The sequence below is a fragment of the Sebastes fasciatus genome, chromosome 12, assembly GCF_043250625.1.
Source record: "Sebastes fasciatus isolate fSebFas1 chromosome 12, fSebFas1.pri, whole genome shotgun sequence".
In the NCBI taxonomy this organism is placed as follows: domain Eukaryota; kingdom Metazoa; phylum Chordata; class Actinopteri; order Perciformes; family Sebastidae; genus Sebastes; species Sebastes fasciatus.
In genome coordinates this window covers 1,455,263-1,480,334 of record NC_133806.1, presented here as the reverse complement: position 1 = coordinate 1,480,334, position 25,072 = coordinate 1,455,263, and the positions used below count along the sequence as shown (strand labels likewise).

Genomic DNA, 25,072 nt, shown 5'->3' with positions numbered 1-25,072 from the left:
ATGTATATATATATATATATACTGTATATTTGTATTGTGGGGTATCGTTCCTATGCAGAGAGTAGTTTAGTTTATTTATTGACTACACTGAGGAAGTTTTATATTTTAATTATTTATTTATTTATTGTGTTGGGTTGAATGTGCTACTTATTTTGTACTGTAATTACCTTGTGCCTTTTCTACCTTTTTTCTTTTCTTAAAGCTGACTCAGTGTAAACTGCTCAGAATTCCAATGTACTTATAGGTGACAATGTCAAACTAACAGCAGCTAGTGGAAACACTGCTTATACGATAAGATAAGATGAACCTTTATTAATCCCCGGTGATGTGTCAAAGCAGCAACATCAGCAAACAGAGTGAAACACAGGAGAGGTAAAGGTATACACACATTATAAAAACAATAAATAGAGATATAAAAGATACAGAGTGAATGGGTGAAATAGTGTGTGCAGTCCGTCAATAAATAAATGTAATATGTACAATAAATAAATGTAATATGTGCAATAAATAAATGTAGAATGTACAATAAATAAATGTAGTATGTGTAATAAATAAATGTAATATGTACAATAAATAAATGTAGTATGTGTAATAAATAAATGTAATATGTACAATAAATAAATGTAGTATGTGCAATAGATAAATGTAGTATGTGTAATAAATAAATGTAGTATGTACAATAAATAAATGTAGTATGTGCAATAAATAAATGTAGTATGTGCAATAAATAAATGTAGTATGTGCAATAAATAAATGTAGTATGTGCAATAAATAAATGTAGTATGTGCAATAAATAAATGTAATATGTGCAGTCTATAAAGTGGTATATAGGATGTATAGTGTAAAGTGCAGCAGTGGTTAGAGTCCAAGATGGTTGCAGATAGTGCATGTTAATTGTTACACACTAGTCCTTTAAAAGTTGTAATTAAGCATGTTTTTCAATTTACAAGTTATACATTATATATATATTGTAATGTGTTTTTTTTATTATTAGTAGTAGTATTTGACAACTTTCTTCACGTTTCCCTACAGGAAATTATGTCAGAATTTTTTATTTATAAGTTGCACCTGTACATGTTTTTTCTTTTACTTTATAAGTTGCATATGTGCGTGTATTGTTTGATTTTTATTGATGGCTACCAGCATGAAGGACTGACCCAGGCGCTTTGTGTTCTTGCACATATTGTATATATAACGACAGTGCAAATAATACTGCTGAAAAATAAGACATATGAAAATAACATAAATGCATGCATTTATAAAAATGTGTTTGTGTTGTGCACATATAGACATGTATTAACATAAAAAAAAACATTACACTGTTGAATTAAAGATAAAGTATTAAACTGAGAGAGGAGGAGAGCGCGCATTCTTCTCCATTACATTAAAGATAAAGTATTAAACTGAGAGAGGAGGAGAGCGCGCATTCTTCTCCTTTACATTAAAGATAAAGTATTAAACTGAGAGAGGAGGAGAGCGCATTCTTCTCCTTTACATTAAAGATAAAGTATTAAACTGAGAGAGGAGGAGAGAGCATTCTTCTCCTTTACATTAAAGATAAAGTATTAAACTGAGAGAGGAGGAGAGAGCATTCTTCTCCATTACATTAAAGATAAAGTATTAAACTGAGAGAGGAGGAGAGAGCATTCTTCTCCATCTAGGGTCATTCTCTCCATCAGGCGGTACTTTAGTTCCGCAGCCCGGTTTCGTTTCCAGTCGGACGTATTTTGAATCCGCAGCAGCAGACATGGCGACCTCCAGCAGCAGATCATGTCTCCAGTACCTGATCCACCTGGCTCAGGATAACCTGGACTTCAGGCTGCCGGTAAACCTCCACACCCTGCTGGGTTACACACATACTAATGCCTGTCTCTGGCTGTTCATGTGTAACTGTAGTGTAACTGTGAGTTTAACGGTGGTATCAGTCAGACAGGCGGGCTCTGTTCGTCTGTTCGCAGCTCCACTCTGGTTCCACGTGTTTCACTTTACACACTTTACCTTATTTACATGTACACTACATGCATGTGTGTATATATATATATATATATATGTATATGGTTCTTCTTAGGGGAATATGTTTTGATTATGTATGTACACATGTCTATGTATGTGTGTGTACTGAGTGAGGCTCTGGTTCCACGTGAGATTAACACGCTGTTTTATTACATGATAATAACGTTACATTACCTTCTGAGGGTGAACACGCATGCACACACGCATGCACACACGCATGCACACACGCATGCACATACACATGCCCGAGGTGACCTGACGTTAAGGAGGATGCATGTGTGTGCATGTGAATGATATTACTATATATTTGTTAATATTTGTATTAACTTATTTGTTGATTTAATTTATTTATTATTACTCGTATTTTTGTATTATTATTGTGTGTTTTTCTTTTAACTCTATTCTTTCTTTTTGTCATTATTATTATTTGTATTTCTTTTCTTGGTTTTGAATGTTGAGGTTGTTTTCTTTAGTGTACTTGCTGGGTTTGTCTGTCAGCTCATCTACTTAAAAGTTGGTTTATAGACTGTTGTAATTACGAACAGTGGATTGCATATATGAAAACAGCCTTGAAAAAAATAAATTGTGTGTGTGTATTTCTCCGTATATTGAGTGTTTTGATACTTTCACAGTATTTATATATCACTTAAAGCTACTTTCTAATATAAAAGACATGAAAAACTCACGTTTTACAATATGGGACCTTTAAACTATCAAAACGCTCAATATACGGAGAAACACACACACAGCCTGCATTCAGAAATTGTGCTTTTGAAACAAGCCGTTAGGATTTCTGTCCATTTGTGATGTCACAAATATACAATATTTAGACCATTACACGGTTTTAAACGTAAACATTCTAAATGTGTCCCAGTTTATTTCCTGTTGCAGTGGATGTAAATAACATCAGCTGACAGGAAGTAAACATGGACCCAAACTGTTGCCTAGCAACGCAATTCTGTTGAAATGCGCTAAAACGGAGCGTTTCAGACAGACGGTGAATACAGGTATATTCAAACAGACAGTTTGAGGAAAATAACGTTGTTTTTTTTAACATTACAGCATGTAAACATGTTCTAGTAGAAACATAAAATACAAGTATGAACCTGAAAATGAGCACGATATGGGACCTTTAACGTACTCTACTACTCCTGTGATGTTATTCATCCTGCAGGGACCCTCACTGATTTTATACATGAAGATCTACAGTATTTATTCGTCACTGCTCAAGACTGTAATTATGCTTCTGAGTATTTGTGCTTTATGTTCCTACAGGAGATTAAGTCTTTGCTGGCTCTCAGAGGAAAACCATTCCATCCAAGAGGAGACTTCAAAGAAAAGGTTTGCAAACAAATTCACCGATTTTAAATCTTTTGTTTTTCCCAGATGTTTCTAATGAAGTGATTGATTGACATGATGCCTCTGTCCTGTAGACTCCCAGATCCCCACAGTCACTCCTCTTCTTGCCTCTTCTCTCTCTAGACTCCTTTCTGGTGTCTGGATGGTTTGTGCGAGGAGGATGTCCGCGGCGTCATGGCCAGATCGGTTTGTGCAAAGTAAGTGTTGAGATAAGATAATCTCTCATTAGTCCCACAGCGGGGAAATGTGTTTTAGTTAGTGCTGCCCGCTCTTAGTCGACTAGACTAATCAATTGTTTTGGTCTCAGTCGACTAAGATTTCTGAAGTCGATGAGTCATTTTTATTATGCTTTATTATCAGCACATCTCTGGTAAACTCCAGATTTAAAGAGGTGCTGTTGTGTGATTATTTGTGGAGGAACTCAGTTTTACAAAGGTCTGTACCACGAAGCAGGATTTGCTGTTAGCGAGGTAACTTCAGGGTTTTCCGTCCTACGAAGGAGGATCACTTCTTATCGGGGTAGATCGCCATGGTAACTGATGCTGAACAGCTGACCTGCTCCGGAGCAGGTTATGTTCCAGATAAGAGATCAACTCGTATAAAAGCACCTCCTACTGACCAATCAGAGCTCGGTGCGCGGATCGTATGATAATATCACACAAATATGAAGAAGTTACCGTCACAATCAGACTAAAACAACTCAGTTTAAACTGACAGATGCAGGAAGAACAGCTGGATCTATGCTGGGGCTGTTTACCGCTTTGAATTATGTTTTTATATTTATTTTTTTTACTTGGTCTTGAGTCCGTTTCACACCGCCGGAGACGGGACGCAGCTGAGAGAAGACTGAAACAGTCACGCCGTGTCGTAACTAATGGATATAATGAGGTGTAATCCATCCATCCTGTACATATAATAAAGCTATTTATATCTAAAGGACTATATCTGACTTTTGAGTTCCGTTAAATTAATAAGTCTTTTAATTTACGCATTCACACATCGGGAGTTTTTTCTTTCACCAGCTGTTCTTCCTGCATTTGGCAGCTTCAACTGTGTTACTGTTAGTCTGATTAAGAGTTTAACTTCTTCGTATTTGTCTAATATAGTTTACTCTTCCTTTGTTAAATGTGTCTCTCTGCTGTCTCTCTGCCTGTCTGTCAGTAGACTAGTCCATGTCTGTGATTGGTCAGATGCTGCAAACACCGCCCCGTTCATGTGAACGCGCTCACAGCCAGACTGAGAAACCCTGGGTTGATTTACTGAGTTGATAACCAGCTTCGTAGGACCGCCTAGCGTGATCTCGGTTGTTAGAGTTAGTGAAGCCAGATAACGAGAAGATACCCTGAGTTTGTTGAACTGGCTTCGTAGTACAGGCGTCAGCTCTGTCGATTAAATCAACAAATCGATTTTAGTCGACAAAACCATGAGTGTTTGTGGACTAAGAATTTCTTTGGTGGACAACAACCCTAGTTTTAGCTTTGTGGGAAGGTGAGTGATGGAACAACCTCAACACTGCTATCCATCTCCATCTGTGCTTTGTTATCATGGCAGTATGTTCTGTACTGAAGCCGTAGTTCATGTTGCGTTATCCTTGCAGGTCTGCTTTTGAACTCTGGGGCCACGGAAAAACACACAGTGAGCTCAGAACATCCCTCTTGAAGTACCCGTCAGAGAACATGGTTGGTGATGCTACGGCTTAAAGCCACGACAGACCAAACTCTCATACGAAACATACAGAGTCAGAGGCTAAGATGTTTAATTTCAGTTTGTGCTCTTCCTCCTCATTCCCCTACAGTCACCATTCATGCACAAAGACTCAACTTACAGAATCAACGTCTACACTTTCAACAAGACTCTGGAGTTTACAGACAGAATCAAAAGGATTGATGTGAGTATTGAGATGTGGAAATGTGTGTGTTTGCATCTTTCTATGCCTGTATGTATGTATGTATGCAGAAAGTCATGTTTTGTTCTCTCCCCAGGCTATGGACTATCTTCCGTTTGAAGGAGCAGTGAGCCTGAAGAGCCCTCAGCACATCTTCTGTTTGTTGGAGGATTACGGCACGGACCCAAACGACATCCCAGAGCATCCCAACTACATCTATTTCGGCCGATGGGTGAGATACAGCTGACTGTTCGTTCACATTTGACTAATAATAAGAGGTGATCTGCAACTGAACATCTTTCTACACTCCTGCACCAGATAGCGGACGGACAGCGTGAACTGATCCGGTCCCACAGCGTGAAGAACAGACACTTCATAGGGAACACCAGTATGGATGCTGGGCTCTCGTTCATCATGGCCAACCACGCTAAGGTCAACGAGAATGACCTCGTCTTCGACCCGTTTGTTGGCACAGGTGAGATAATCCCGTCACCGACTCTCACTCACACACACAGCTAATAGAGAGTCACACATCTGGGGGAATCTGGGCCAATAAATGTTCTTTGTCTGTTGATCTGTTTCAGGGAGCCTGTTGGTGGCGTGTTCTCATTTTAGAGCCTACGTGTGTGGAACAGATATTGATTACAACACTATTCATGGCAGAGGTAAGTCTTGTCTACTCAGAGTTTACATGGAGCATCAACTTTAATCTCTCTTATTTTAGGATTGTGGGGTCTTTAATTCAAGCTTGCAAATTATCGTGTCATGTCATTTAAGTGGCAGGACCCAAGGCTGCGTTAGAAAAGTAAAAAAATGGCGTCCTAACGTCTTCTCCTAACCACTTCTCCTTGACCTCGATGGAAAACGTCATGAGGTCAAGAAAACATGAGAAGGAGAATTCAGAAGGACTCAGGAAAAGACAACCGTGGTGTTCAGAGAATCCGACTGTAAAGTGAAACCAAATGGTTGTCACTGTCCACTCATATTAAACATGAATCCCAATTAGTATATGAGCGTATGAAAATAATATGCAAGATCAGCATATCGTTTGTTATCATGAAAGGCCGAATGGTGCGTCGCTTTAAGTGCTGCGGCTGCAAGGCATTGTGGGATGTTATTCTCTCTTTTCCTCTGGTAAAGGATGCTCCAGTGTGTCCTCTGCTGAAGGAGATAATAAAGGAAGCATTGAAGCTCCTTTCCTCAGCATTTAGAGGATCCTAACAGCTCTCACCACGGCTGCTGCTGAGATACTGAGAGGGTCATTTCACTCCGTTAGGAACCTTCCTCAGAGAAAGAGGACTATTCGACCGCAGCTCTGAGTTTCAGAAACTATCTAAATTTCTTAAAAGCACCTTTTGTCTTTCAGGTCGGTCGAGCCGTACAAACCAGAAGTGGCGAGGACCCGATGAGAACATCCGAGCCAACCTGCGGCAGTACGGAACAGAGGAGTTGTACGTAGACGTGATGGTGTCTGACGCCTCTAAGCCTGTGTGGAGGGAGGCTCCTCTGTTCGATGCCATCATTACCGATCGTAGGTCCACAGTTTATTCTGTTAACACTTTGGGTATGAAAACTTGTGATGAATGTATCGATAGCTTCTGTGTAAAGCATTATTGCAGTAAGCACGAGCTCCAGCTACATCTGTCCAGTCTATTGTGTTCCTCTCATAACGGGATCAACTTTGTCCTTTGTTGTTCTTGTTTGTTGTTCCCGTGTGGTTCTTCCTACTGTCAGCTCCATACGGTATCCGAGAGTCCACGAGGAGAACGGGTTCCCACAAAGACGTCACTAAACCCACCGAGGGCATGTAAGTTCACCTGATACTCTGTGACTTCCTGACAAAATGTACCTTCATTTATTCCGAGGCATGAAATGTATAACTACAGTAAGGCCAGGGTTAGCCTGGACGGTCTACAGTCTGCAGGCTTTCATTCTAACCAGCAGCTTGTTTCACTGATGAGTTCCTCCTCTCTACTCGGAGGAACACTAAGCAGGCCTGCAGAACCTAAACTTAAAAAATGGAAATGCTTTTTAAGAATATAAAGTGAAATGTTAGTTCCATCGGGCGCTTGCAGCAGCCCACTGCTCCTAAAAGACTTAGGATGGGTTAAATGCAGAGGTCACATTTCATGTATGTACCTGTATGTACTATGACATGGTTTGTTCTTCTACTTAAAGGTCCTGTCTGTTGCTCTGGTCTGAACCGGTTTGTGTTTCTTTGATTCTTCTGCCCAGCTACCTAGAGTCCCACGTCCCCGTCTCACAGGCGTACTTCCTCAGTGACATCTTCACAGACCTGTTAAACTTCTCCGCCCACCACCTGGTCCTGGGCGGGAGGCTCGTCTATTGGCTGCCTGTCTACAGACCAGAGTGAGTATACGTGCTTATTGTATGGCTGATAATATAAAGGTCTTTCAGAATGATGAGCCTCTCACAGTAACATGCAGCTCTTTAAAGCTGATTTCTGTTATCTGAGCGCTCAAACTGGGTCTGTGACCGGTTTGTTGTTGGAAAACAGGCTTTGATGCATTGAGGTTTATATATTGATACTAGATTTGAAGTTTACTTTGTCTTCATAATCCCTGTTTCCACCGCAGGAACTTTGCCCTGGAACTAGGAACCTTTTGAGGAACTGATTGCGTTTCGACCGCAGAAACCAGGGTCTAAATTAATTATTAATTATTACCTAATAATAAGTTACGGGGCCTTTTACCCCCCAAAAAGGTCCTGGTCAGGGGGTAGCACTTTCTAAAAGTATTGAAATCTTTGGGCTGGAGTTTGGATGACCGTCGCTGACTGGTAAAACACACAATGGCTTCAACTGGTGTACCGCTTCATTCATAAACAAGGATGTACTCTAGTATGGGTTTAGGACGAGGGGAGAACATTTCTCTTTGTTTGATGACATTGAAAGTAAAGTTAGTTTTTGCTTTCGGCCTCCCGACTCATAAAAAAACAGACAGAATAAGAAAGACAGATCGCGAGAGGTAACGCTAGAAGAGAGAGACAGCGCGACGGTGCTGTAAGTAAGAGAAAGAAGAAGTTATTTTCTGATTGTTTCAATCTGAAGCACAAATAAATAACTATCAGACTCTCAACAGATGATTTACTGTGGAGACAGACGCTCTCAGTTTCATTTTCCTCCTCTGCGTTTCATTCATGACATCCAACGTGCATCAGTAAATACTGTGCAGCTGTAAATGTGATGAAACCAAAGGTTGATATTGGGAACTCCTCTTGCTGGTGCAGATCATAATCTGTATCAATAGGGGGCAGACTTAGACCATAAACCAGAACTGCACAATACAGGCTTGTCATGATGAGCACCACCTACAACATTTACATCTAATAATCTGTCGACCTAATGAATCGCCCAAATAGTCAAACAAGGATTATAATGTAAACACAATTACATTTTATTAAATCTAATAACGGCATGTAATTAAATCTGTAAATGAATTGTGGAGAAGAGTGAATGTAACACGGACGGCAGTAAATCTCTCACAGAAGAAGGAAGGTCCAAGGCACTCCTCTAGCCAAAAGATAAAAAGCCTTTAATCAGATGTTTCATTGTGAAATACTAAAAACAGATGCTGGCACATTTTGAGAGGGGTTACAACGAGGGGTGGAACGGTTCACAAAATTCATGGTTGGGTTCATATCAAGGTTTTCGGTTCGGTTCGGTACATTTCTGTTACAGCGAGGAGGTCATGTTCTGATTTCAACATACTTTTCATTTATTTGGTAAAAATAAGTAATGGTTTATGGCTTACATAAGGAACATAAACACTTTATTGTCAAATCTTAATTGAAAGAATATTATAGGTCCTCTACAGTTTTTAGTGCAAACAAAAAATGCAGCTTTATTATTTTCATATAAATAAGATGTAATTATAGACTAAGGCCATACATTGAAGCAGAAGCTCTTTCAGAGTCGTCTGGCACATAGAGGTCTTTTCCACTCGGGGGTTTCTACCCTCCAGCGTTTCCCCATAGCACTCTTCCATTCCCGCTCCTATAAAACATCGTCCTGCGTGTGTAACCACCTGTGTGAATGACGGTGTTTGTACAGAGTAGCATACAGGTGTGTTGAGGTTTACCTGCTCTAACAGCTGAGTCACAGAAAACCACAACTGACAGCTCCGGCTGTATGAGGCGGCGCTCCTGAAACACAGTTGTGCATTGTTTAAACGTTGTGTGTACGAGCAGAACGTGAAGTGCTGACTGGAGGTGCAGGTGTTTGACTGTGAAGGTATGAACCACAACAGACGGACGGCAGCAGCAACGGACGTTTGGGGAATAAAAACCCCCCTCTGCAGGGCTGGAACTCCTTCTGGTCGCTGATTATAAGAGCGGGAAGGAGATGAGATAATCCTGCATCCTCTGGTTTTTAGCGTGTGTGTGAGAGAAAGAACGAGCTTGTGTACAGACACACCATGCGTTTGTCTCTGTGTGTATGCATCCGTACATACATGCATGAATGCGTGTGGTCTCGTGCATACATGTGTGTCATCATGTTCACACATTTGTCTTTGCTACTCATCTACCGGTGCTCGACTCCGTGCCCGTCAGAGCGCCGTGCCAAAATAAACGTCGGAGGTCAGGCTGGTCAGATATGTCAACTATCTGTGTCTGCAGTCTGACCTGTGTGTGTGTGTGTGTTTCTGTGTACAATCACACGTGTGTGTGTGTAAACCCAGACGTAGCCTGTCTCCTGGGCCTAATCTGGGGCTCTACAGGGGAGATATCGTGTTTCTGTCACCCCCACATATATGTGTGTATCTGCGTCCACGGCTGTGATAGAAACAGGGGGGACTGTGTGTGTGTGTCTATGTGTGTGTCTATGTGTGTGTGTGTGTGTGTGTGTGCATGATGACAGGTGACACAAAGTTCTGTCATCAGAAGACGGCGTCTAGACCGGGTCGGACCCTTTAAACTCTCTTTCTCTTTCTCCCCTTAAAAAATAAATGAAGGAGGGAAAACGTATGAAGACAGATGATGTAATCTCAGTCACCTAATTACAACATAAACAGTGAAGAGAGGAAATAAAGTGGCTGCACTGTCAGAAGTAAGGGGATACGGATAAATGAGCCATGTTTTCATTTCCAGGTCATCATTTTTTAACTCCGCATTTTGGCAAATCTCTTCAAGTGACACTGGCTCCTCTCCTAGAGGCTCCTCTCCTCTGCTTCAGCATCACATTTTTACATGAAATCGAGAGCATAAATTGGCTTGATAAACAACACAAAACAATGACAGATATTGATCCAGAAACCCTCACAGGTACTGCATTTAGCATCAAAAATAGCATAACTGCAGCCCAACAGGCAACAACAGCTGTCAGTGTGTCAGTGTGCTGACTTGACTATGACTTGCCCCAAACTGCATGTGATGATCATAAAGTGGGCATGTCTGTAAAGGGGAGACTCGTGGGTACCCATAGAACCCATTTACATTCACTGATCTGGAGGTCAGAGGTCAAGGGACCCCTTTGAAAATGGACACGACAGTTTTTCCTCAACAAAATTTAGTGTAAGTTTGGAGTGTTATTTAACCTCCTTCACTAACAGCTAGTCTGACATGATTGGTACCGATGGATTCATCAGGTTTACTAGATTCATATTATTCAGTATCTTCACTACGGCTTTAAAATTGAGCTGCTACAAGCTCACAAACCCAAGTTGCATTAATGCGTTAAAGAAATTAGTGTTGTTAAAATGAATTTCACTGTTGTTATTTTTACAGTTTTAAGTGTCATATAGAATAAGCTAAACAAAGGCATCCTCATGGCAAAAAGAAATAAATCTAGTTTAAATGAGTGTGAGACAGATGAAGCCCTGAGCGGAGGCATTCTGTGTGAAAGTGTCCTTTACAGAGACTCTCTGAAAGACAAGCCGATCTGCCTCCACTGAGACGTCAACACGACCTCAACCGGTCTAATGACTCCTGATTGACAGGAGAGAATTATCATCTGGCTGCATCACCGTTAGGTCACCCTGACGACCAAACATCCCGCCGCCTCAGAGGCCCACATGCGGCCATGGCAACGGGCCAGACAAACAGCGACGCTCAAATCCGGCTTTGGGTCGGGACCGTTGCTACTGTGACGGCGGCGAGGAGAAAGCGCCGCTGACACAAATATGCAAACACGTACATCATCATCCGCTGTTAATAGGCCCTAACCTGGCCTGGCTGGTGATGACAGAGCCAGCGGACGACCTGTCAGGTCACACTCACTTTTTCCACCTTCACCTTCAACAAAGTGAGCTCCGTTAGCTTCAGCAGCCGTGGTTACGCCGCGCTGGTCGAATGTTTAGTGATTCGTTTGGTGGGAGAGAAACAGAAAGAGACATGGAGGGAGGAAGGAAAGACACTGGGATGGGCGGCAAAGAGAGTTGGCAAACGTTTGGTAGTAATTGTAACAGGATTAGTGTCCGTCTGAAGCCCAGCAGCCGGTTTATAGCCTCCAGACAGAACAGGAAGAGCATCGTTTTCACAAAGGCCTGAAGCTTTCCTCTCATTTAGCTCTTTAGGTGGGATTGGAGTTGCTCTACCTCTGTTTACCTGACTGATGTGTGTGTGTGTGTCTCCCGTTGTTCAGGTACTGTGAGGAGATGGTGCCTCTCCACCCGTGTCTCCGGATCATCAGTAACTGTGAGCAGACTCTCTCCAGTCACACCTCCCGACGCCTGATCACCATGGAGAAGATCAAGAAGCCTGAGGTGGGTTCATTATGTGCTTTTCAATGTGTTGGGTTTAGAGCTGAAAACAGTTACAGGGCTCAACAATAAGGGTTGCCCGCTTGCCCGGGGCAAGTAAAATACCACGTCAGGCTAGTACATCTAGCTGAGCAAATGGCGGCGGGTAAAGACAAAGTTTATGAGCCGAAGCGAAACAGGAGTTTAGTTGGGTGAACTAAACTAAACTAAACTAAACATGACAGTTAACTTTAGTCTCTGTTGCTGTTTGATAACTGCTAATAAATAAAACAGTTTCTATAGGGGCAAGTAGAAACTGACTTTAGGCATGTAGATATCTGGCCCACTTGTGAAAACAAAACATTAATGTTGAACCTGAATTAATCAGTTCATTGGCAACTGTTTTGACAATCAATTAATTGTTAAATGTTCAGAGCAAATAAATGAAAAACATTCCAGTTTCTCCTGAATAAGAATTAGTTGCTTTTCTTTGTCATATTTTAGTAAACTGAGAACATTAGAACAGACCTGGATAAAACAAGCTCATTTCAATAAGTCACCTTTGGACTCTGGGAAATTATAAAACTACTATTTTCCAACATATTATAGACAAAATGATTAATTGTGAAAAAAATTGCAGAATAATGAAGTAATCGTTAGTGTTCATGAAGGCCTGTCTTTGAGTCTGGAGATGCATGCTTATCTAAAATAAAACACTGCAATTCTGCATTACATTTATTTTCATAACTTGATTTCTTCCTTTAGGTATCGTCGTTGTTCTGTAGTAGCACACATACAGTATATACTAGCATTGGTTTGGTTAATGATTGGTTAAAGCATTGGTTTGGTTAAAAACAAGTTCTTCTACAGGATTTAAAACACACATTTTTCTTCTAATGGTCAAACGGTCAACTTTACAGCCAAACGGCGGTAAAGTTGACCATATCATTTAATTTTATATATCCTTTGATTGGACTTCTTCTTCGATATGTTGTTAAGTTATGTATATTATCTGCACATTACCAACCAGAATGTGTTTACAGTTTTAGTATGTGAGCATGAACAGAAGCACAGATATGACTTCATGTAAAACGAGAGCATGTGTGTGTGCCTGTTCTTTCATCTTCTTTCTTTTTTACGTGTAGTTCATAGAAATGTTTGTATATGTAACCACATAAGTATGTCATGTACGTGTATATAGTATGTCTTTATGTCTTTGACATGTCATCCCAATGGCAGTGATGGTGTCTCCGTGTCTGTCTGCGGGTAAATCCTCTCCATCTGGCTGTGATTGGCTCATTTCTTTTATACTGGAACTCTAAATGGTTTAATCACACATCGTATGGAAAACAATCCATCTTTGGATCTGACATCTCATTCCACTCCAAAACCCCAAATTGCTCCCAAAAAGGGCCGCGTGTGCGACACGCACACAGAAACACAGCAACACAGAAACACAGCTGTACAGCTGTTTGATCTTATCTGACTGACGTCTATCTCAGGTCGCAGAGTTTCTCCTTCCCAAATAGAACATAATCAGCACCTATCTGCACTCATTCATCAGGGATCACAGCTTTGTGTGTCTGTGTGTGCGTGTGTGTATACCTAAATGTGTTTGTGTGGCTGTGATACACGCGCACGTGTCCACACTGTGTCTGTGATTAGACAATAATGGGGCCAGACTAATTACTGTAAAACGTTTCCTGCTAAAGTAGTGCAGAGAATCCTCACATTTACTGATTTATAGGGTGTGACAAAATGTGTTTGGTGGCCTTAAATGACTTGTTTGCCTAATTTGTTGCTTATTTCTACTGTTAGTTGTTTTTAGTTATGCCCCTCTGTCCTTATGAATTTGGGGTTCATGGTTACGTTGTCAGTCTCGCTACCCGGAGTTTTCCCTCCGAGTGGTCATGGAAACTGTTTCCAGGTTGCTTGGCAGCATCGGCAAGCAGAAGTAGAGGTGTTGCTGACAAATTACAGGCCCAGCGTTGGAGTCATCACTTCCAACTCAGCTCACCTCATTATTCCTCCTCCCAGCATCTCTCTTCCTCCCTTCATCCCTCCGTTGACCAGCGGCTACCTTACAGCCAAGACAAACTGTTTAACCGAATGGATTCATAACAGTTCATATACATTGTTAATATACACGAGCACGGCGCCGTTCCTCCGTGCAAACATGGAGAAAGTATGCAAACCTTGTGATGCTAATATTATACAGACATGTAGCGGGAGTTGACTGGAAGGAAGGAAGAGCTGTTTCAACATTTACATCCAAATGTAATGGTATTAATATAGTGTTAGCAAAGTCTCAACACATGCTCCTTTTGGGGGGAAAGGAACCAGTAGCTGCCTGTTTTTATTTACTTATTTTATTTCTCTCGTAACATTCTTTAACAAGCCGTGAATGTGAATAACAAGATGTATCTAGAAGCTGGAGAACGTCTTGTTCTTACTATTAAAACCAGTGGAGGGTGATGTATTCCACGACGTATAATGTGACTAACTGCTGCAATGTAAGAAGTTGTGTGTTTTTTCTAATTGGGGGAAAACAGGCAGCATTATCTTCATCAGTTCAGAACCATAACGTCTACATGTGTCTCTCTCCAGGAACTGGACAGCCTGTCTCCTGTAGCAGACCCAGCCTTCAGCGCCTACCAGGGACACAACGCCTTCAGAGAGAAGTACTTCAGCGGACTGAACAAGAGATGCATCAAGGACGACAACAAACCCGTCGTCAACGGAGAGTGAACCGACCGACGGACCTCAACATGAAGCGTCTTTATAGAAGCGGACAGAAGAATCAGATGGACGTGGTCGTCAGTGGACTCAAAGACGGGAACAAACTGATGACATATTTGTTACAGTTTTCATTTTTTAAATCTTTCTCACTATTTTAATTATGATTATTTGTATGCTTGTACTTACTGCTTTGCAAATAAATGGATAAAATACAAACATCGTGTACTGAGTGCTGACGGTTACTACTAGCGATAGTTGACTGCCTGAATGGTAAATGCAGCTTTACTTAATACTTTACAAAACAATGTTTAAAAGGGAACATGGTGTAAAACGTTAAAGAGGTACTGCAGTGATATAGTAGTACACTTTATCCATAAGGTTGATAGAAAGGAACGGTGTAAATGGAAGCAGCAGAGGCTGAGATATCCCGACTTTTAGTCACTGATCTAGGTTAAGCTCTAAAAAGAATGGATCCTAAATTTCCCATAATGCAACTTGATAGCATCTTTAGCAGCTGAACAAGACATTTTAGGCGACCAAAATGTTAATATCAACTTTCATGAACTGAAAACATACCGACAAAAGACGAAAACACGGACAACGCCGTGGTAGCGACCTGTCAATCAGCAGGTAGCCCCGCCCTAAAGCATCCCCTGCTTTATGGTCTATCTGACTCTAAACGGGACCATCATTTACTAAATGAACATCATGCTGTATTGAAGAAGACTTGAAACATAAACTCATGTTTACAATGTTTACTGAGGTCATAAATCAAGAGAGAAGTAGGCTTGGTATTAACATGCGTCCTCAGTGATCGGATCACAAGTAGACAGCTTTAAGTGCATCTGTTCACACCTGGCATTAGAATGCATCTCCACATGCGTCTTCAGTGGCCACTTGTGATCTGATCTCACTTCCCCGCTCTATATGCAAATAAACACGTAGTAAACACACGGTTAATACAGCAGCCGTTGTGACGTAATATTACAGGAATGTCAGTAGTAATATCCTACATATTAGTTCATTCTGGTACATTGTATTAACATCAAAATAAAGGTTATTGTACTGGCGGTCCCCGGGGACCTCCATGCCGCCGGCACCGCTGCTTTTGCCAGACAACAGCGAGGTACAGCGCTCCAGAGAGCCGGGAGGACAGAGAACAGGCGGGCAGGCGGGAGCAGCGGAACAAAAACACAGAAACATATCTGACAGGATGATAATAATTCACTTCCTGTTCCACCTCTGAATGTGGTCTGAAAGATCCCCAATCTCTATGCGTCCTTAATGCATCTTGAGTGCGTTCACACCTGTACTTAGAGCTGACCACTTGTGATGGGATCACTGAGGACGCATGTTAATACCAGGTGTGAACAGGGCCGTAGACTTCTATACAACCAGAGGAGTCGCCCCCTGCTGGCTGCTAGAGAGAATGACAGTTTAAGACTCATCCTCATCGGCTTCTCTTCTCAGATCCGGAGGTATCCGTCAGCTCAGCAGCAGCAGAGCCTGAATACTCTAAAAGCAGAATGTCTAACTGTAATTAGAGCCGCGGTCCTCCTTTATTCAGACAAAGGCAGCATGTTTAGGCGAGAGAGGCCTCCCCGTGCAGGCCTAAACGACAGGGCGTCCCCACCTCGCCACACACCGCTACAGTTAGTCAGCAGCTTTTGTTGTTTTCCAACCACAGTTTACATGCAGCCCGGCTCATTATTCATCTCCTGAGAGCGACGCAGCAGGCCTTTATGTACATTACCCCCTTCCCTTCGCTCTGTTTATCAGTCGGGCCTCTGCCTCTCCACCACACACTTCCCCCCCGTTCGCCCTGCTTCACAGCGAGAGAGTTCCAGGCACCATCACATGATACCCGGCTCGCCATCGTTTGCGGTGCTCGTTGTTTACGGTTCCCACAGTGCCCTTTTGTTGTACATCATCATCAAGCCAAATCAAATGATTCCCCAAGACAGTTAGAGACTTCGCCTTTCTCTGCTCACCACTTCTGTCCTCGCTCTCTCTCTCTTGGCGTTTCTTTGCTCGTCACATGTTAAATGAGCGCCGTGTTCACCACAACAGAAGATTTGTTGAAGATGGTAGTTTTAACACAGTTCTTCTATTGCTGTGTTTGAGGATCGCTGCGTGTGTGTCACAGTGATAAACCATGTTCTCAAAAGCCCTCGGTCTCCAGTGATGCAGACTGTAATTAGAGGGAGGGGGGGTTCCTAATTCTGTCCAGACGTTGTGGAAATGCTGCTTGTGTGTTTGTGTGTGTGTGTGTGTGTGTGTGTGTACATGTGAGATCTGGTTGAGTTTAATGTTGGATGCTAACTGCAGCAGAGACGTTTCCTGGTGTAATTCAGTGGCAATAAAATGATTTGGACATAACCTGTAAATGAACGTGCCCTCGCACCTTCCCACGTGTCGGGGGATTACTGACGGGACAGAGATTGATGCGGCCAGGCACAATGAAACTGAGATGAGTCCAGTGACGCCTGCCACAAGACTCTACGACAAACGGTTCATGAGTTATGAAAGGGGGCGTGGCTAACGTCTTGGGGCGGGGCTGTGAGTCTATATTGACATGTAAATGTCCTCAGGACTGGATCCTTATCATGCCTGAGAAATCCGGGGGCTGATCGGACTATGCACAGTGGAGTTGCAACAACTTCCTGTTTCATGGCGAATGGCTCAAAATGGCCGCCACGCCACGGTCAGGTCAATAAGTGAAAACTCACCATTTCAATAACTTTTCATCCTGAAGGTCTTAAGAAGATCTTGACCAAATTTAAAGTCGATCTGATTAAATCTGTAGGAGGAGTTTGTTAAAGTACGCGGCCTATAAAACGCTAAAAATGGGCAAAAATCGAAATAAAAAATGGCTGACTTCCTGTTGAGTTTTGGGCATACCTCCAAGAGGCTTTTTGGTGCGCCTCCACATGTTACATCTGTCTGCCAAATTTCATACATGTAGGTGAAACCGGAGCGAGGGGCTCAATTTGTCCAACTTTCCAGTCCACCGTTGGTCTTTACCTCCTGATCCCCCAGAATCCCTCTGTCTTTGTTACTCTGTGTGATGAAGTTGTATTTATAGCAACAGAGACGGATCTATTCCTCCTCTATCACCTCCAGCAGCTCTCCCAGCCTCCTCTTCACCTCCTCATCTCTGCCCTCTCCTCCTCCTCTCTCCTCTGTCATCTACAGACCTCTCTTTTTCTCAAAGGGGAACTCCCTGTAGGAGGCGAGGGCCGCTGTTTTGGAACAATGGCTCCTGATTAAACTCCCCTCCGTCTGAAAGTGACCTTCAGACTGCTGAATCAGCCGGTACACTATGAGAACCGTACGACACACACACACACACACACACAACCAATATATAACTTTAAAGCAGCAGTAGTCAGTATATTTTTGGCATCATTGGGCAGACATCCCATAATAACCTTTCATCATATTGTAATTCAAGTGTTCTGAGCGATAACTAGACTTGTGCTCCTCCTCATGGCTCTGTTTTCAGGCTTTAGAACATCTAGCCCGTGACGGGAGACTTTGACCAATCACAGGTCATTTCAGAGAGAGAGAGCGTTCCTATTGGCTGTGCTCCGGTCATGTGACCAGAACTTGGCGTTCCTTCACCAGATTTCACAATGGCGGCGGCGTCACAAACGTTCTCATTTTCCAGCTAAACCGTGCTACAAGATGATTCTGAGAACATGTGAGGAGAGAAATAGACATTAACGTAACAGATTATTGATTCATATTTGATCAGCGCTGCCTAGTTTGCTAACCAGCTATCAGCTATAGCTTCATAAAAGTGGTATTGATCTTCTCAACTAACTCTCTATCAGAAAGTGAATAAGCTTGTTTCCCCAAAATGTTGAACTATTCCTTTAACCACTAGACCAGAGGTCAGCAACCTGCGTCTCTTCAGCTCCTCTCCAGCGGCTCCCTGTGGATTTATAGAAATGAAAATGAATAACTGTTTTTTTGTTTACATTTTCATTTTTATTAATCATTGTTGTAGGTCTATGGTACGACGGTACGACGGAGTATTAGGGCCACATTGAGGGAAATAAATAAATCTGAGATTTAGAGAATAAAGTCAGAATATTATGAGAAAAAAAGTCATAAAATATAAAAAAATTAAGTCATATGTTAACGAGAAAAAAAGTTGTAAAATTATGAGAATAAAGTCATAATAGTAAAAAGTAGTAATCTTACGTGTTATTTTCTTTTTTCTCGTAAAGGTACAACTTTATTCTGTAAATCTCAGATGTTGTTTCCCTCAATGTGGTCCTAATACTCCATTGTCTCTTTGGCCCTCACTGCATTAGACTGATATACTATATACTCAGACTATAAACTGTGTTACCTTCATCACAATGATCACATGTTTTGCGGCTCCAGACAGATTTATTTATTTATCTTTTTGCCTAAAATAGCTCTTCTGATAGTAAAGGTTGCTGACCCCTGGTCTGTGTTAATATAACTGCCAGCTGCCTTCGTCAGCGCTGTATAATAACTGGTAGATGGTATTATAACCGGTATATTGGTTGTATATTTAAAGCTCAGTAGTAGTAAAGGTTGCTGACCCCTGGTGTAGAAGAAGAAGGCAACACATGAACACCAACAAGCCTTTAGGGAGGATCCCTGCAGCCAGAGGGAGACGAGTATCTCTCATCAGATCTGATGGTAGGTTGTGGTTATTGACCTGTAACACTATAGCTAACACACTGATCCATTCTCACAGGAGTGAGTGTTGCACCTGGTGCAATCTAAATGTAGGAGTGTGTGTCGCAGGGAAACTGTAGCTGTGTGTGTGTTCAGGAGGCAGAGAGAGAGAAACTTCAGAGTGCACATCTGGGATTCAGGAGTGTCCGAGCTCCACATGTGAGTGACTGAACATCTGTGGCACAGGTGCAGTGCACCTGTCCGTAGCCAGGGGAGTTTGGACACCTGCAAGTCCTCCGCCCCTTCTCGCCTCGCCGCCCCCGCCCTCAGGTCACCCCGCTGCCCTCATCCACCCCCGGGAAGCGCTGCGCAGCCCCTCGGCTGTTGATGGAGGTAAGGTGAGAGCTGTTATCTCAATGTCTGGGAGGAGAAGCACGGCACAGCGAGCAGCCATTATAGTGCTACAAATCACGGCGGGAGTCCCGCCTCACGCAGCTGTGTGAAACTCAAACCATGCTCACAGTGAAGTAGAGGAGGAAGACGAGGAGGGAGCAGTCAGAGAGGACAATATCTGGACATCATAGGTTTTATTTTATAAGATACAACTTCAGTGCATCGTCTTCCAGCATCAGTAGATTCAGCGCCACTAGATGACAGCCTTGAGCAGCATTCAAAGCATCCCCCCCTCTGAGTGAATCCCCCAGAGGTCCTGTGTGTATACTATCCTCCAGCCTACAGACTGTTTGCCATACAATCAATGCTGTTCAGCCTGTAAACAAACAGTTCAGGGGGCTAAGCTTTTGAAGTGATAGAGCTGTGGTTGAGAAAGTGCAGAGCAGCTCCGAACACACAACATCCTCTAGATACTCGCCTGGAAGTGGCGAGGGTTGTTGGCCCAGGAAGTAAAGGGGGTGACTGAACGGCTTGTCACACAACTTCCTCATCCTTCTTTCACCTATCCACGGCCCATTCACCATGACCATATTTGACTGTGATAGCATCACGCGAGGGGGTTTGGGTTTTATCACGGGCTGAAGCTTTGAGGGAACTCAGCTCCTCACGCTTTACTTTAAATAAATCCACTCTGTGGTTTGTGCTCTTTGTTTTCCTCTTATTCTTCCAGCATATGGACCCTTAAGTCCTCCAGAGCCCTTTGTTGATTTTGTAAAATGACATGCTTGTCTGCGTGTGTGTGTGTGTGTGTGTGTGTGTGTGTGTGTGCATGTATTTATGTGTTTACGGGTTCATCACACTTAATACGACCGGAAAGAAGAAGTAAAAAAAAAAGAAGTGTTGGCAGAGAGCAGCAGGGAGCAAAAGCCAAAGACAAACAGTCAATGGGTCTATCTGGATGAGTGTGTGTGTGTGTGTGTGTGTGTGTGTGTGTGTGTGTGTGCAGAAGTGCCTTATTTGTGTTTATAGTGTTTGTGTGTGTGTGTGGGTTCTTCTTGCGGTTGTCAGTGCTGTTCTTCATTAATGACAAGAAACCGCTGGATGGCTCCCTGACGCCCTTTTTTAATGACTCTTAACTGCCAAGTGGGCACACACACACACACACACACACGCACACACGCACACACGCACACACACCCACACACACGCACGCACGCACACGCACGCACGCACGCACGCACACACACACACACACACACACACACACACACACACACACACACACACACACACGCACACACCGAACATGGCAGACATGGTGGTAGTGACACATTTCCTCTTCTACTCTTGCAAGGATCATAAAGTGCTAATGTCTCTAACTGGGCCTAATACTGTATAAGACACCAGTGGGGATGTTTTCATCCATTCAGACATTTCCGTAGCTTCCTGTTCAGGGATACTGGGAGCCTATCCCAGCATGCATTGGGGCTGAGGCTGAGGGCATGGAAACAACCTGGACAGGTTACTATAGTCCGTCCTGGAGCAAATACAGACACACACACCCTCACACTGACATTCACACTAATGAGCTAATTTGAGTTCATGTATTTTCAAAGTGGGAGGAAACTGGAGCTGCCAAAGGAAATATGTGACCACAGGAAGAACAGCACAGAAAGGACATATCAATATCCTCTGTGAGCCGTTCCTAAAACCTCTCTTCTGCGTTACAGGACTAGATCTACCACACTGTAATATGCAAAAGGACCAGCAGATTTCTATTTATTCCTGAAGTCCCGTCTTTATCTCTGCCACCTCCGGCCCTCGTTGCATGGTCCCTGCACCCCCCCACACACCTTCCCCCGCCCGGAGAAATTACATCTTTCAGGATGAGCTGCTCTGCCTCGCAGCAGTCAAGAGTTCTGGTCTGTGCCGGGTTTGAATTTCAGCGATGCACCTCAGTGCCTCCTGAGAGGGTTTGGTTGAGGTGTAGGGGTACTATGTGTGTGTGTGTGTGTGTGTGTGTGTGTGTGTGTGTGTGTGTGTGTGTACTACAGGCGGTTGTGTGTCCGTGAGCACGAACATGCGTAGATTTGTGCTTTGCCGATCACGCCGACCGCTCTCACGGCTGTTTAGCTGAGTGGAATGTGTTATCCATGGGGGTGTCAGCGTTAGTCCGGGTCAGGATACACGCATGATGCTCCAATGTTTTCTCCTCTGGGACCCGCAGACACTATCACACCCCCATCCCCGCTGGGGGGGATCTGTGAGGTGCATCCTGGCTACCAACACACTCACACCTGTCCCTCCTGAGGTGAAACCTGCGGAGGACATCTGCCTCGGTGTATAGTAGTAGTAGTAGTGTGTCCATCTACACTGTGTCTCAGTCTAACCACACTTTCTCTGTCACTCTGTGACATTTGACTTTTGTCTTTAGCCTTATTTACATTAAACTGTCTGGTGATATATATTTAAAATCTTGCACAAAACATTCTGTCATCTACCTTGACATTAAAGGAATAGTTCAACATTTTGGAAAATTAAAACTTGTGTAGAGTTAGATTAAAATGCCGGGTTAGTAAATCTAGCAACTGAAAAATAATTTAACACATTGTTTTTTTCCGGAGCTGATGATGGAAGTAGCTGAGGATAAGACTCATCACTGTTGAGAGCTGTGCATGCACAGTACCGATCGGGCACTACCGAGAAAACGGCGGCAGGTAAAGACAAAGTTTATTTCATTTACCCTGGAACCAGGAGTTTAGTTGGGAGGCGTTAGAGAGGATGTGGGTTAAACTCCAACTATGTATTGCTCAGTTTGCCGCAAGTTTGAGAGCAAAGAGGATAAAACATGACATGAATAAATAAAACAATTTGTATAGTGGTAAGTAAAAATTGACTTTGGGCAAATCGATTTCTGACCCTCCTGACTGACCGTTAATCCCATTAACGTTGAACCCTGCAGCATCTATTAAGCTCACTAATCAACAACTTCTATTTGGTTTGTTGGTCAGGCTGTGACTTCCTGGAGACTCTGCTGGTTGCCTGGCAACTTCAAAGTTATGACAAGACTTGTTGTGACACGTCCGTTCTTGTTCAGATTAAACGATCGAGATGTTCGTTATTTTAGAGCTGCTGGTTGGAGAATCATTATTAGGAAAAGAAAGCAGATTTTACAAAATGTAGAAGCACTAAACCAGATCCTGAATGCAGCAGAGAGGAGTTCCATCAGGGGATGACGGCACAATAAAACGGCACATAACCACTACCTTAAATAAAAACTTGTCTTCAGCATTTATACAACTTAATGTTTTTTACATTCAGCCTATCTGATCTGATAAAGCAGCGCATATACAAGTGCTTGAATGAAGGACTTTTCTAACTTCATTTTCCTCTCTGCGGTGCCGTGTGGCCAGAAAGGAGCTGGCCAGTATCTGACAGTGTGGAACTCAAACCAAATAAACTCTGTAGATTTGAGTTAGTACTTGTTCTTGTTGTTACAGCTTTTTGGGCTCGGCGCTGGCCAGGACCAACACTGACTTCCATCCATGTCGTACTCAGAGCTGCCCAGAGCTGTAACAACTAGTGTTTTATATTGCAAGACAGCGAGGAGAACTACACTATAACGCTGCTAAAACGTCTCTAGAAGTTTTCCAAACAGATCTATAACGGGCATCTCAAGCTTCAATTGTGTATATATAAAGTTTTAAAGGGAGATTTACTTGAATCCAACTCAAGTATTTTGTGAAATGTATTTAGGCTTCCCCACTGAGCAACAGCAGGCATTTTAAATGGTTGATATACAATTAACTGTTACGGGCAGATTAACACAAAAACACAACATTCTCAAGCAAACCACAAGAAATGCTGTTTATTTTGGTTCTTCTTCTTCTCTTACTGTTTTTAAACAATGTTGCTACGCTACCTCTTCCTGCCGTAACACCATAAACAATTTACAGACCGCAGAAGCCTCTGCTGGTGGCTCGGGGCTCGCTGTAGGGCTGCCAGGCTGCCAGGCTGCTGGGATATCAGATGAAATGCATATGTTCTTTCTTTAGTTTCTGCTTCTACACACTTTGGTGATTAATGTGGATGAGACAGGGAGTAAAAGAAACTCCTTCTTTCACCTGGAAACCACATAAAAAAGGTCTTTGATGTGAACGTAGGTGGCGTGTTACGATCTATAGTGTGTAATCTGAGGCCGGTGGGAAGTCGGTTTCATTTGTTTGCTCTGTTTGTTTGGATATTTCATGATGAAAAGTTTGTTGCTGTTGTTTTTTATTTCATTCTTGCGTAGCTTTTGTTGAACATTTTGAGGTTTGTATGAATCTAAATAAATAAAATGTGTGTTTGTGTAAGCTTCTGCGTGCAGCAGCATGTTAGTGTGACTGTGTTTGGATGCCTGTGTGTGAGCGATTTGGACTATCTGTACCGGTTGTATCACGGGGGCTTTCCAGAACATCTCTCTCTCTCTTTGCTTGCACATTTTCCTTCCAGCTGCCCTCATTGAAATCTGCACTCTTCTTGTTTTCTCTGATGCTTTTTACCTCCCACCTGCCAGACTCATGATTCAGCATCTGCCATAAAACAGCAACCAGCCCCGGTAGTCGAAAAACCACCACTCGGTTTTTATTTGGATTTGATTTGAATGAAGTGTAACGTGGTCATTCTTTGTGGCACAGGGTTTTTCCACATGTAAAGCAGATTTACACAATGGATCATACATGGCACAAATCTGGTCTTTCATCATGATTCCTTTTAAAATATTGTCACTACATGCATTGTGTTACAGGCCCTCGCACCTCCCCGCGTGTCGTGGGTACTGGCGGGACAGAGATAGACACGGCCAGGCACAATGAAACCAGAACTGTGATGAGTCCAATGACGCCTGCCACAAGACTCTACGACAACCGGTTCATGATTATGAAAGGGGGCGTGGCTAACGTCTTGGGGCAGGGCTATGAATCTATATTGACATGTAAAGGTTAAATCTGTAGGAGGAGTTTGTTAAAGTACACGGCCTATAAAACGCTAAAAATGGGTGAAAATCGCACATTAAATTCAAAATGGCTGACCTCCTGTTGAGTTTTGGGCATACCTCCAAGAGGCTTTTTTGTACGTCTCTACATGTTACATCTGTCTGCAAAATTTCATACTTGTAGGTGAAACCGGAGCGGGGGGCTACATTTTTCCAACTTTCTAGGGGGCGCTAGCGAGCCATTTTGCAACACCCAAACCCGAGACCCTTAAAATATCTAATTTTTCACCGCGTCTGATAAGTGTGCCAAGTTTAACAGCTTTTTCGAGCATGTTAAGGCTCTCAAAAAGG

At 42.8% G+C, this 25,072-nt stretch overlaps 1 protein-coding gene across 1 annotated transcript; it reads left to right on the top strand.

The window, feature by feature from the left end:
* The first annotated feature begins 1,668 nt into the window (after positions 1-1,668).
* Positions 1,669-14,904, top strand: trmt11 (tRNA methyltransferase 11 homolog). The gene is made up of 13 exons (XM_074652519.1): positions 1,669-1,825; positions 3,289-3,354; positions 3,496-3,569; positions 4,970-5,051; positions 5,168-5,260; positions 5,355-5,489; positions 5,576-5,732; positions 5,842-5,922; positions 6,624-6,788; positions 6,992-7,064; positions 7,493-7,627; positions 11,859-11,979; positions 14,563-14,904. The coding sequence occupies exons 1-13, from the start codon at positions 1,748-1,750 to the stop codon at positions 14,701-14,703; spliced, it is 1,401 nt and encodes a 466-aa protein (XP_074508620.1). The 5' UTR covers positions 1,669-1,747; the 3' UTR covers positions 14,704-14,904.
* The last annotated feature ends 10,168 nt before the right edge of the window (positions 14,905-25,072 follow it).

Excerpts from the sequence above, each read along its gene's own strand:
- trmt11 (XM_074652519.1), top strand. The coding sequence starts at position 1,748 with ATGGCGACCTCCAGCAGCAGATCATGTCTCCAGTACCTGATCCACCTG. Across the intron at positions 5,052-5,167 it reads AGTACCCGTCAGAGAACATG|TCACCATTCATGCACAAAGA; the intron begins GTTGGTGATGCT and ends ATTCCCCTACAG. Across the intron at positions 6,789-6,991 it reads CGATGCCATCATTACCGATC|CTCCATACGGTATCCGAGAG; the intron begins GTAGGTCCACAG and ends TCCTACTGTCAG.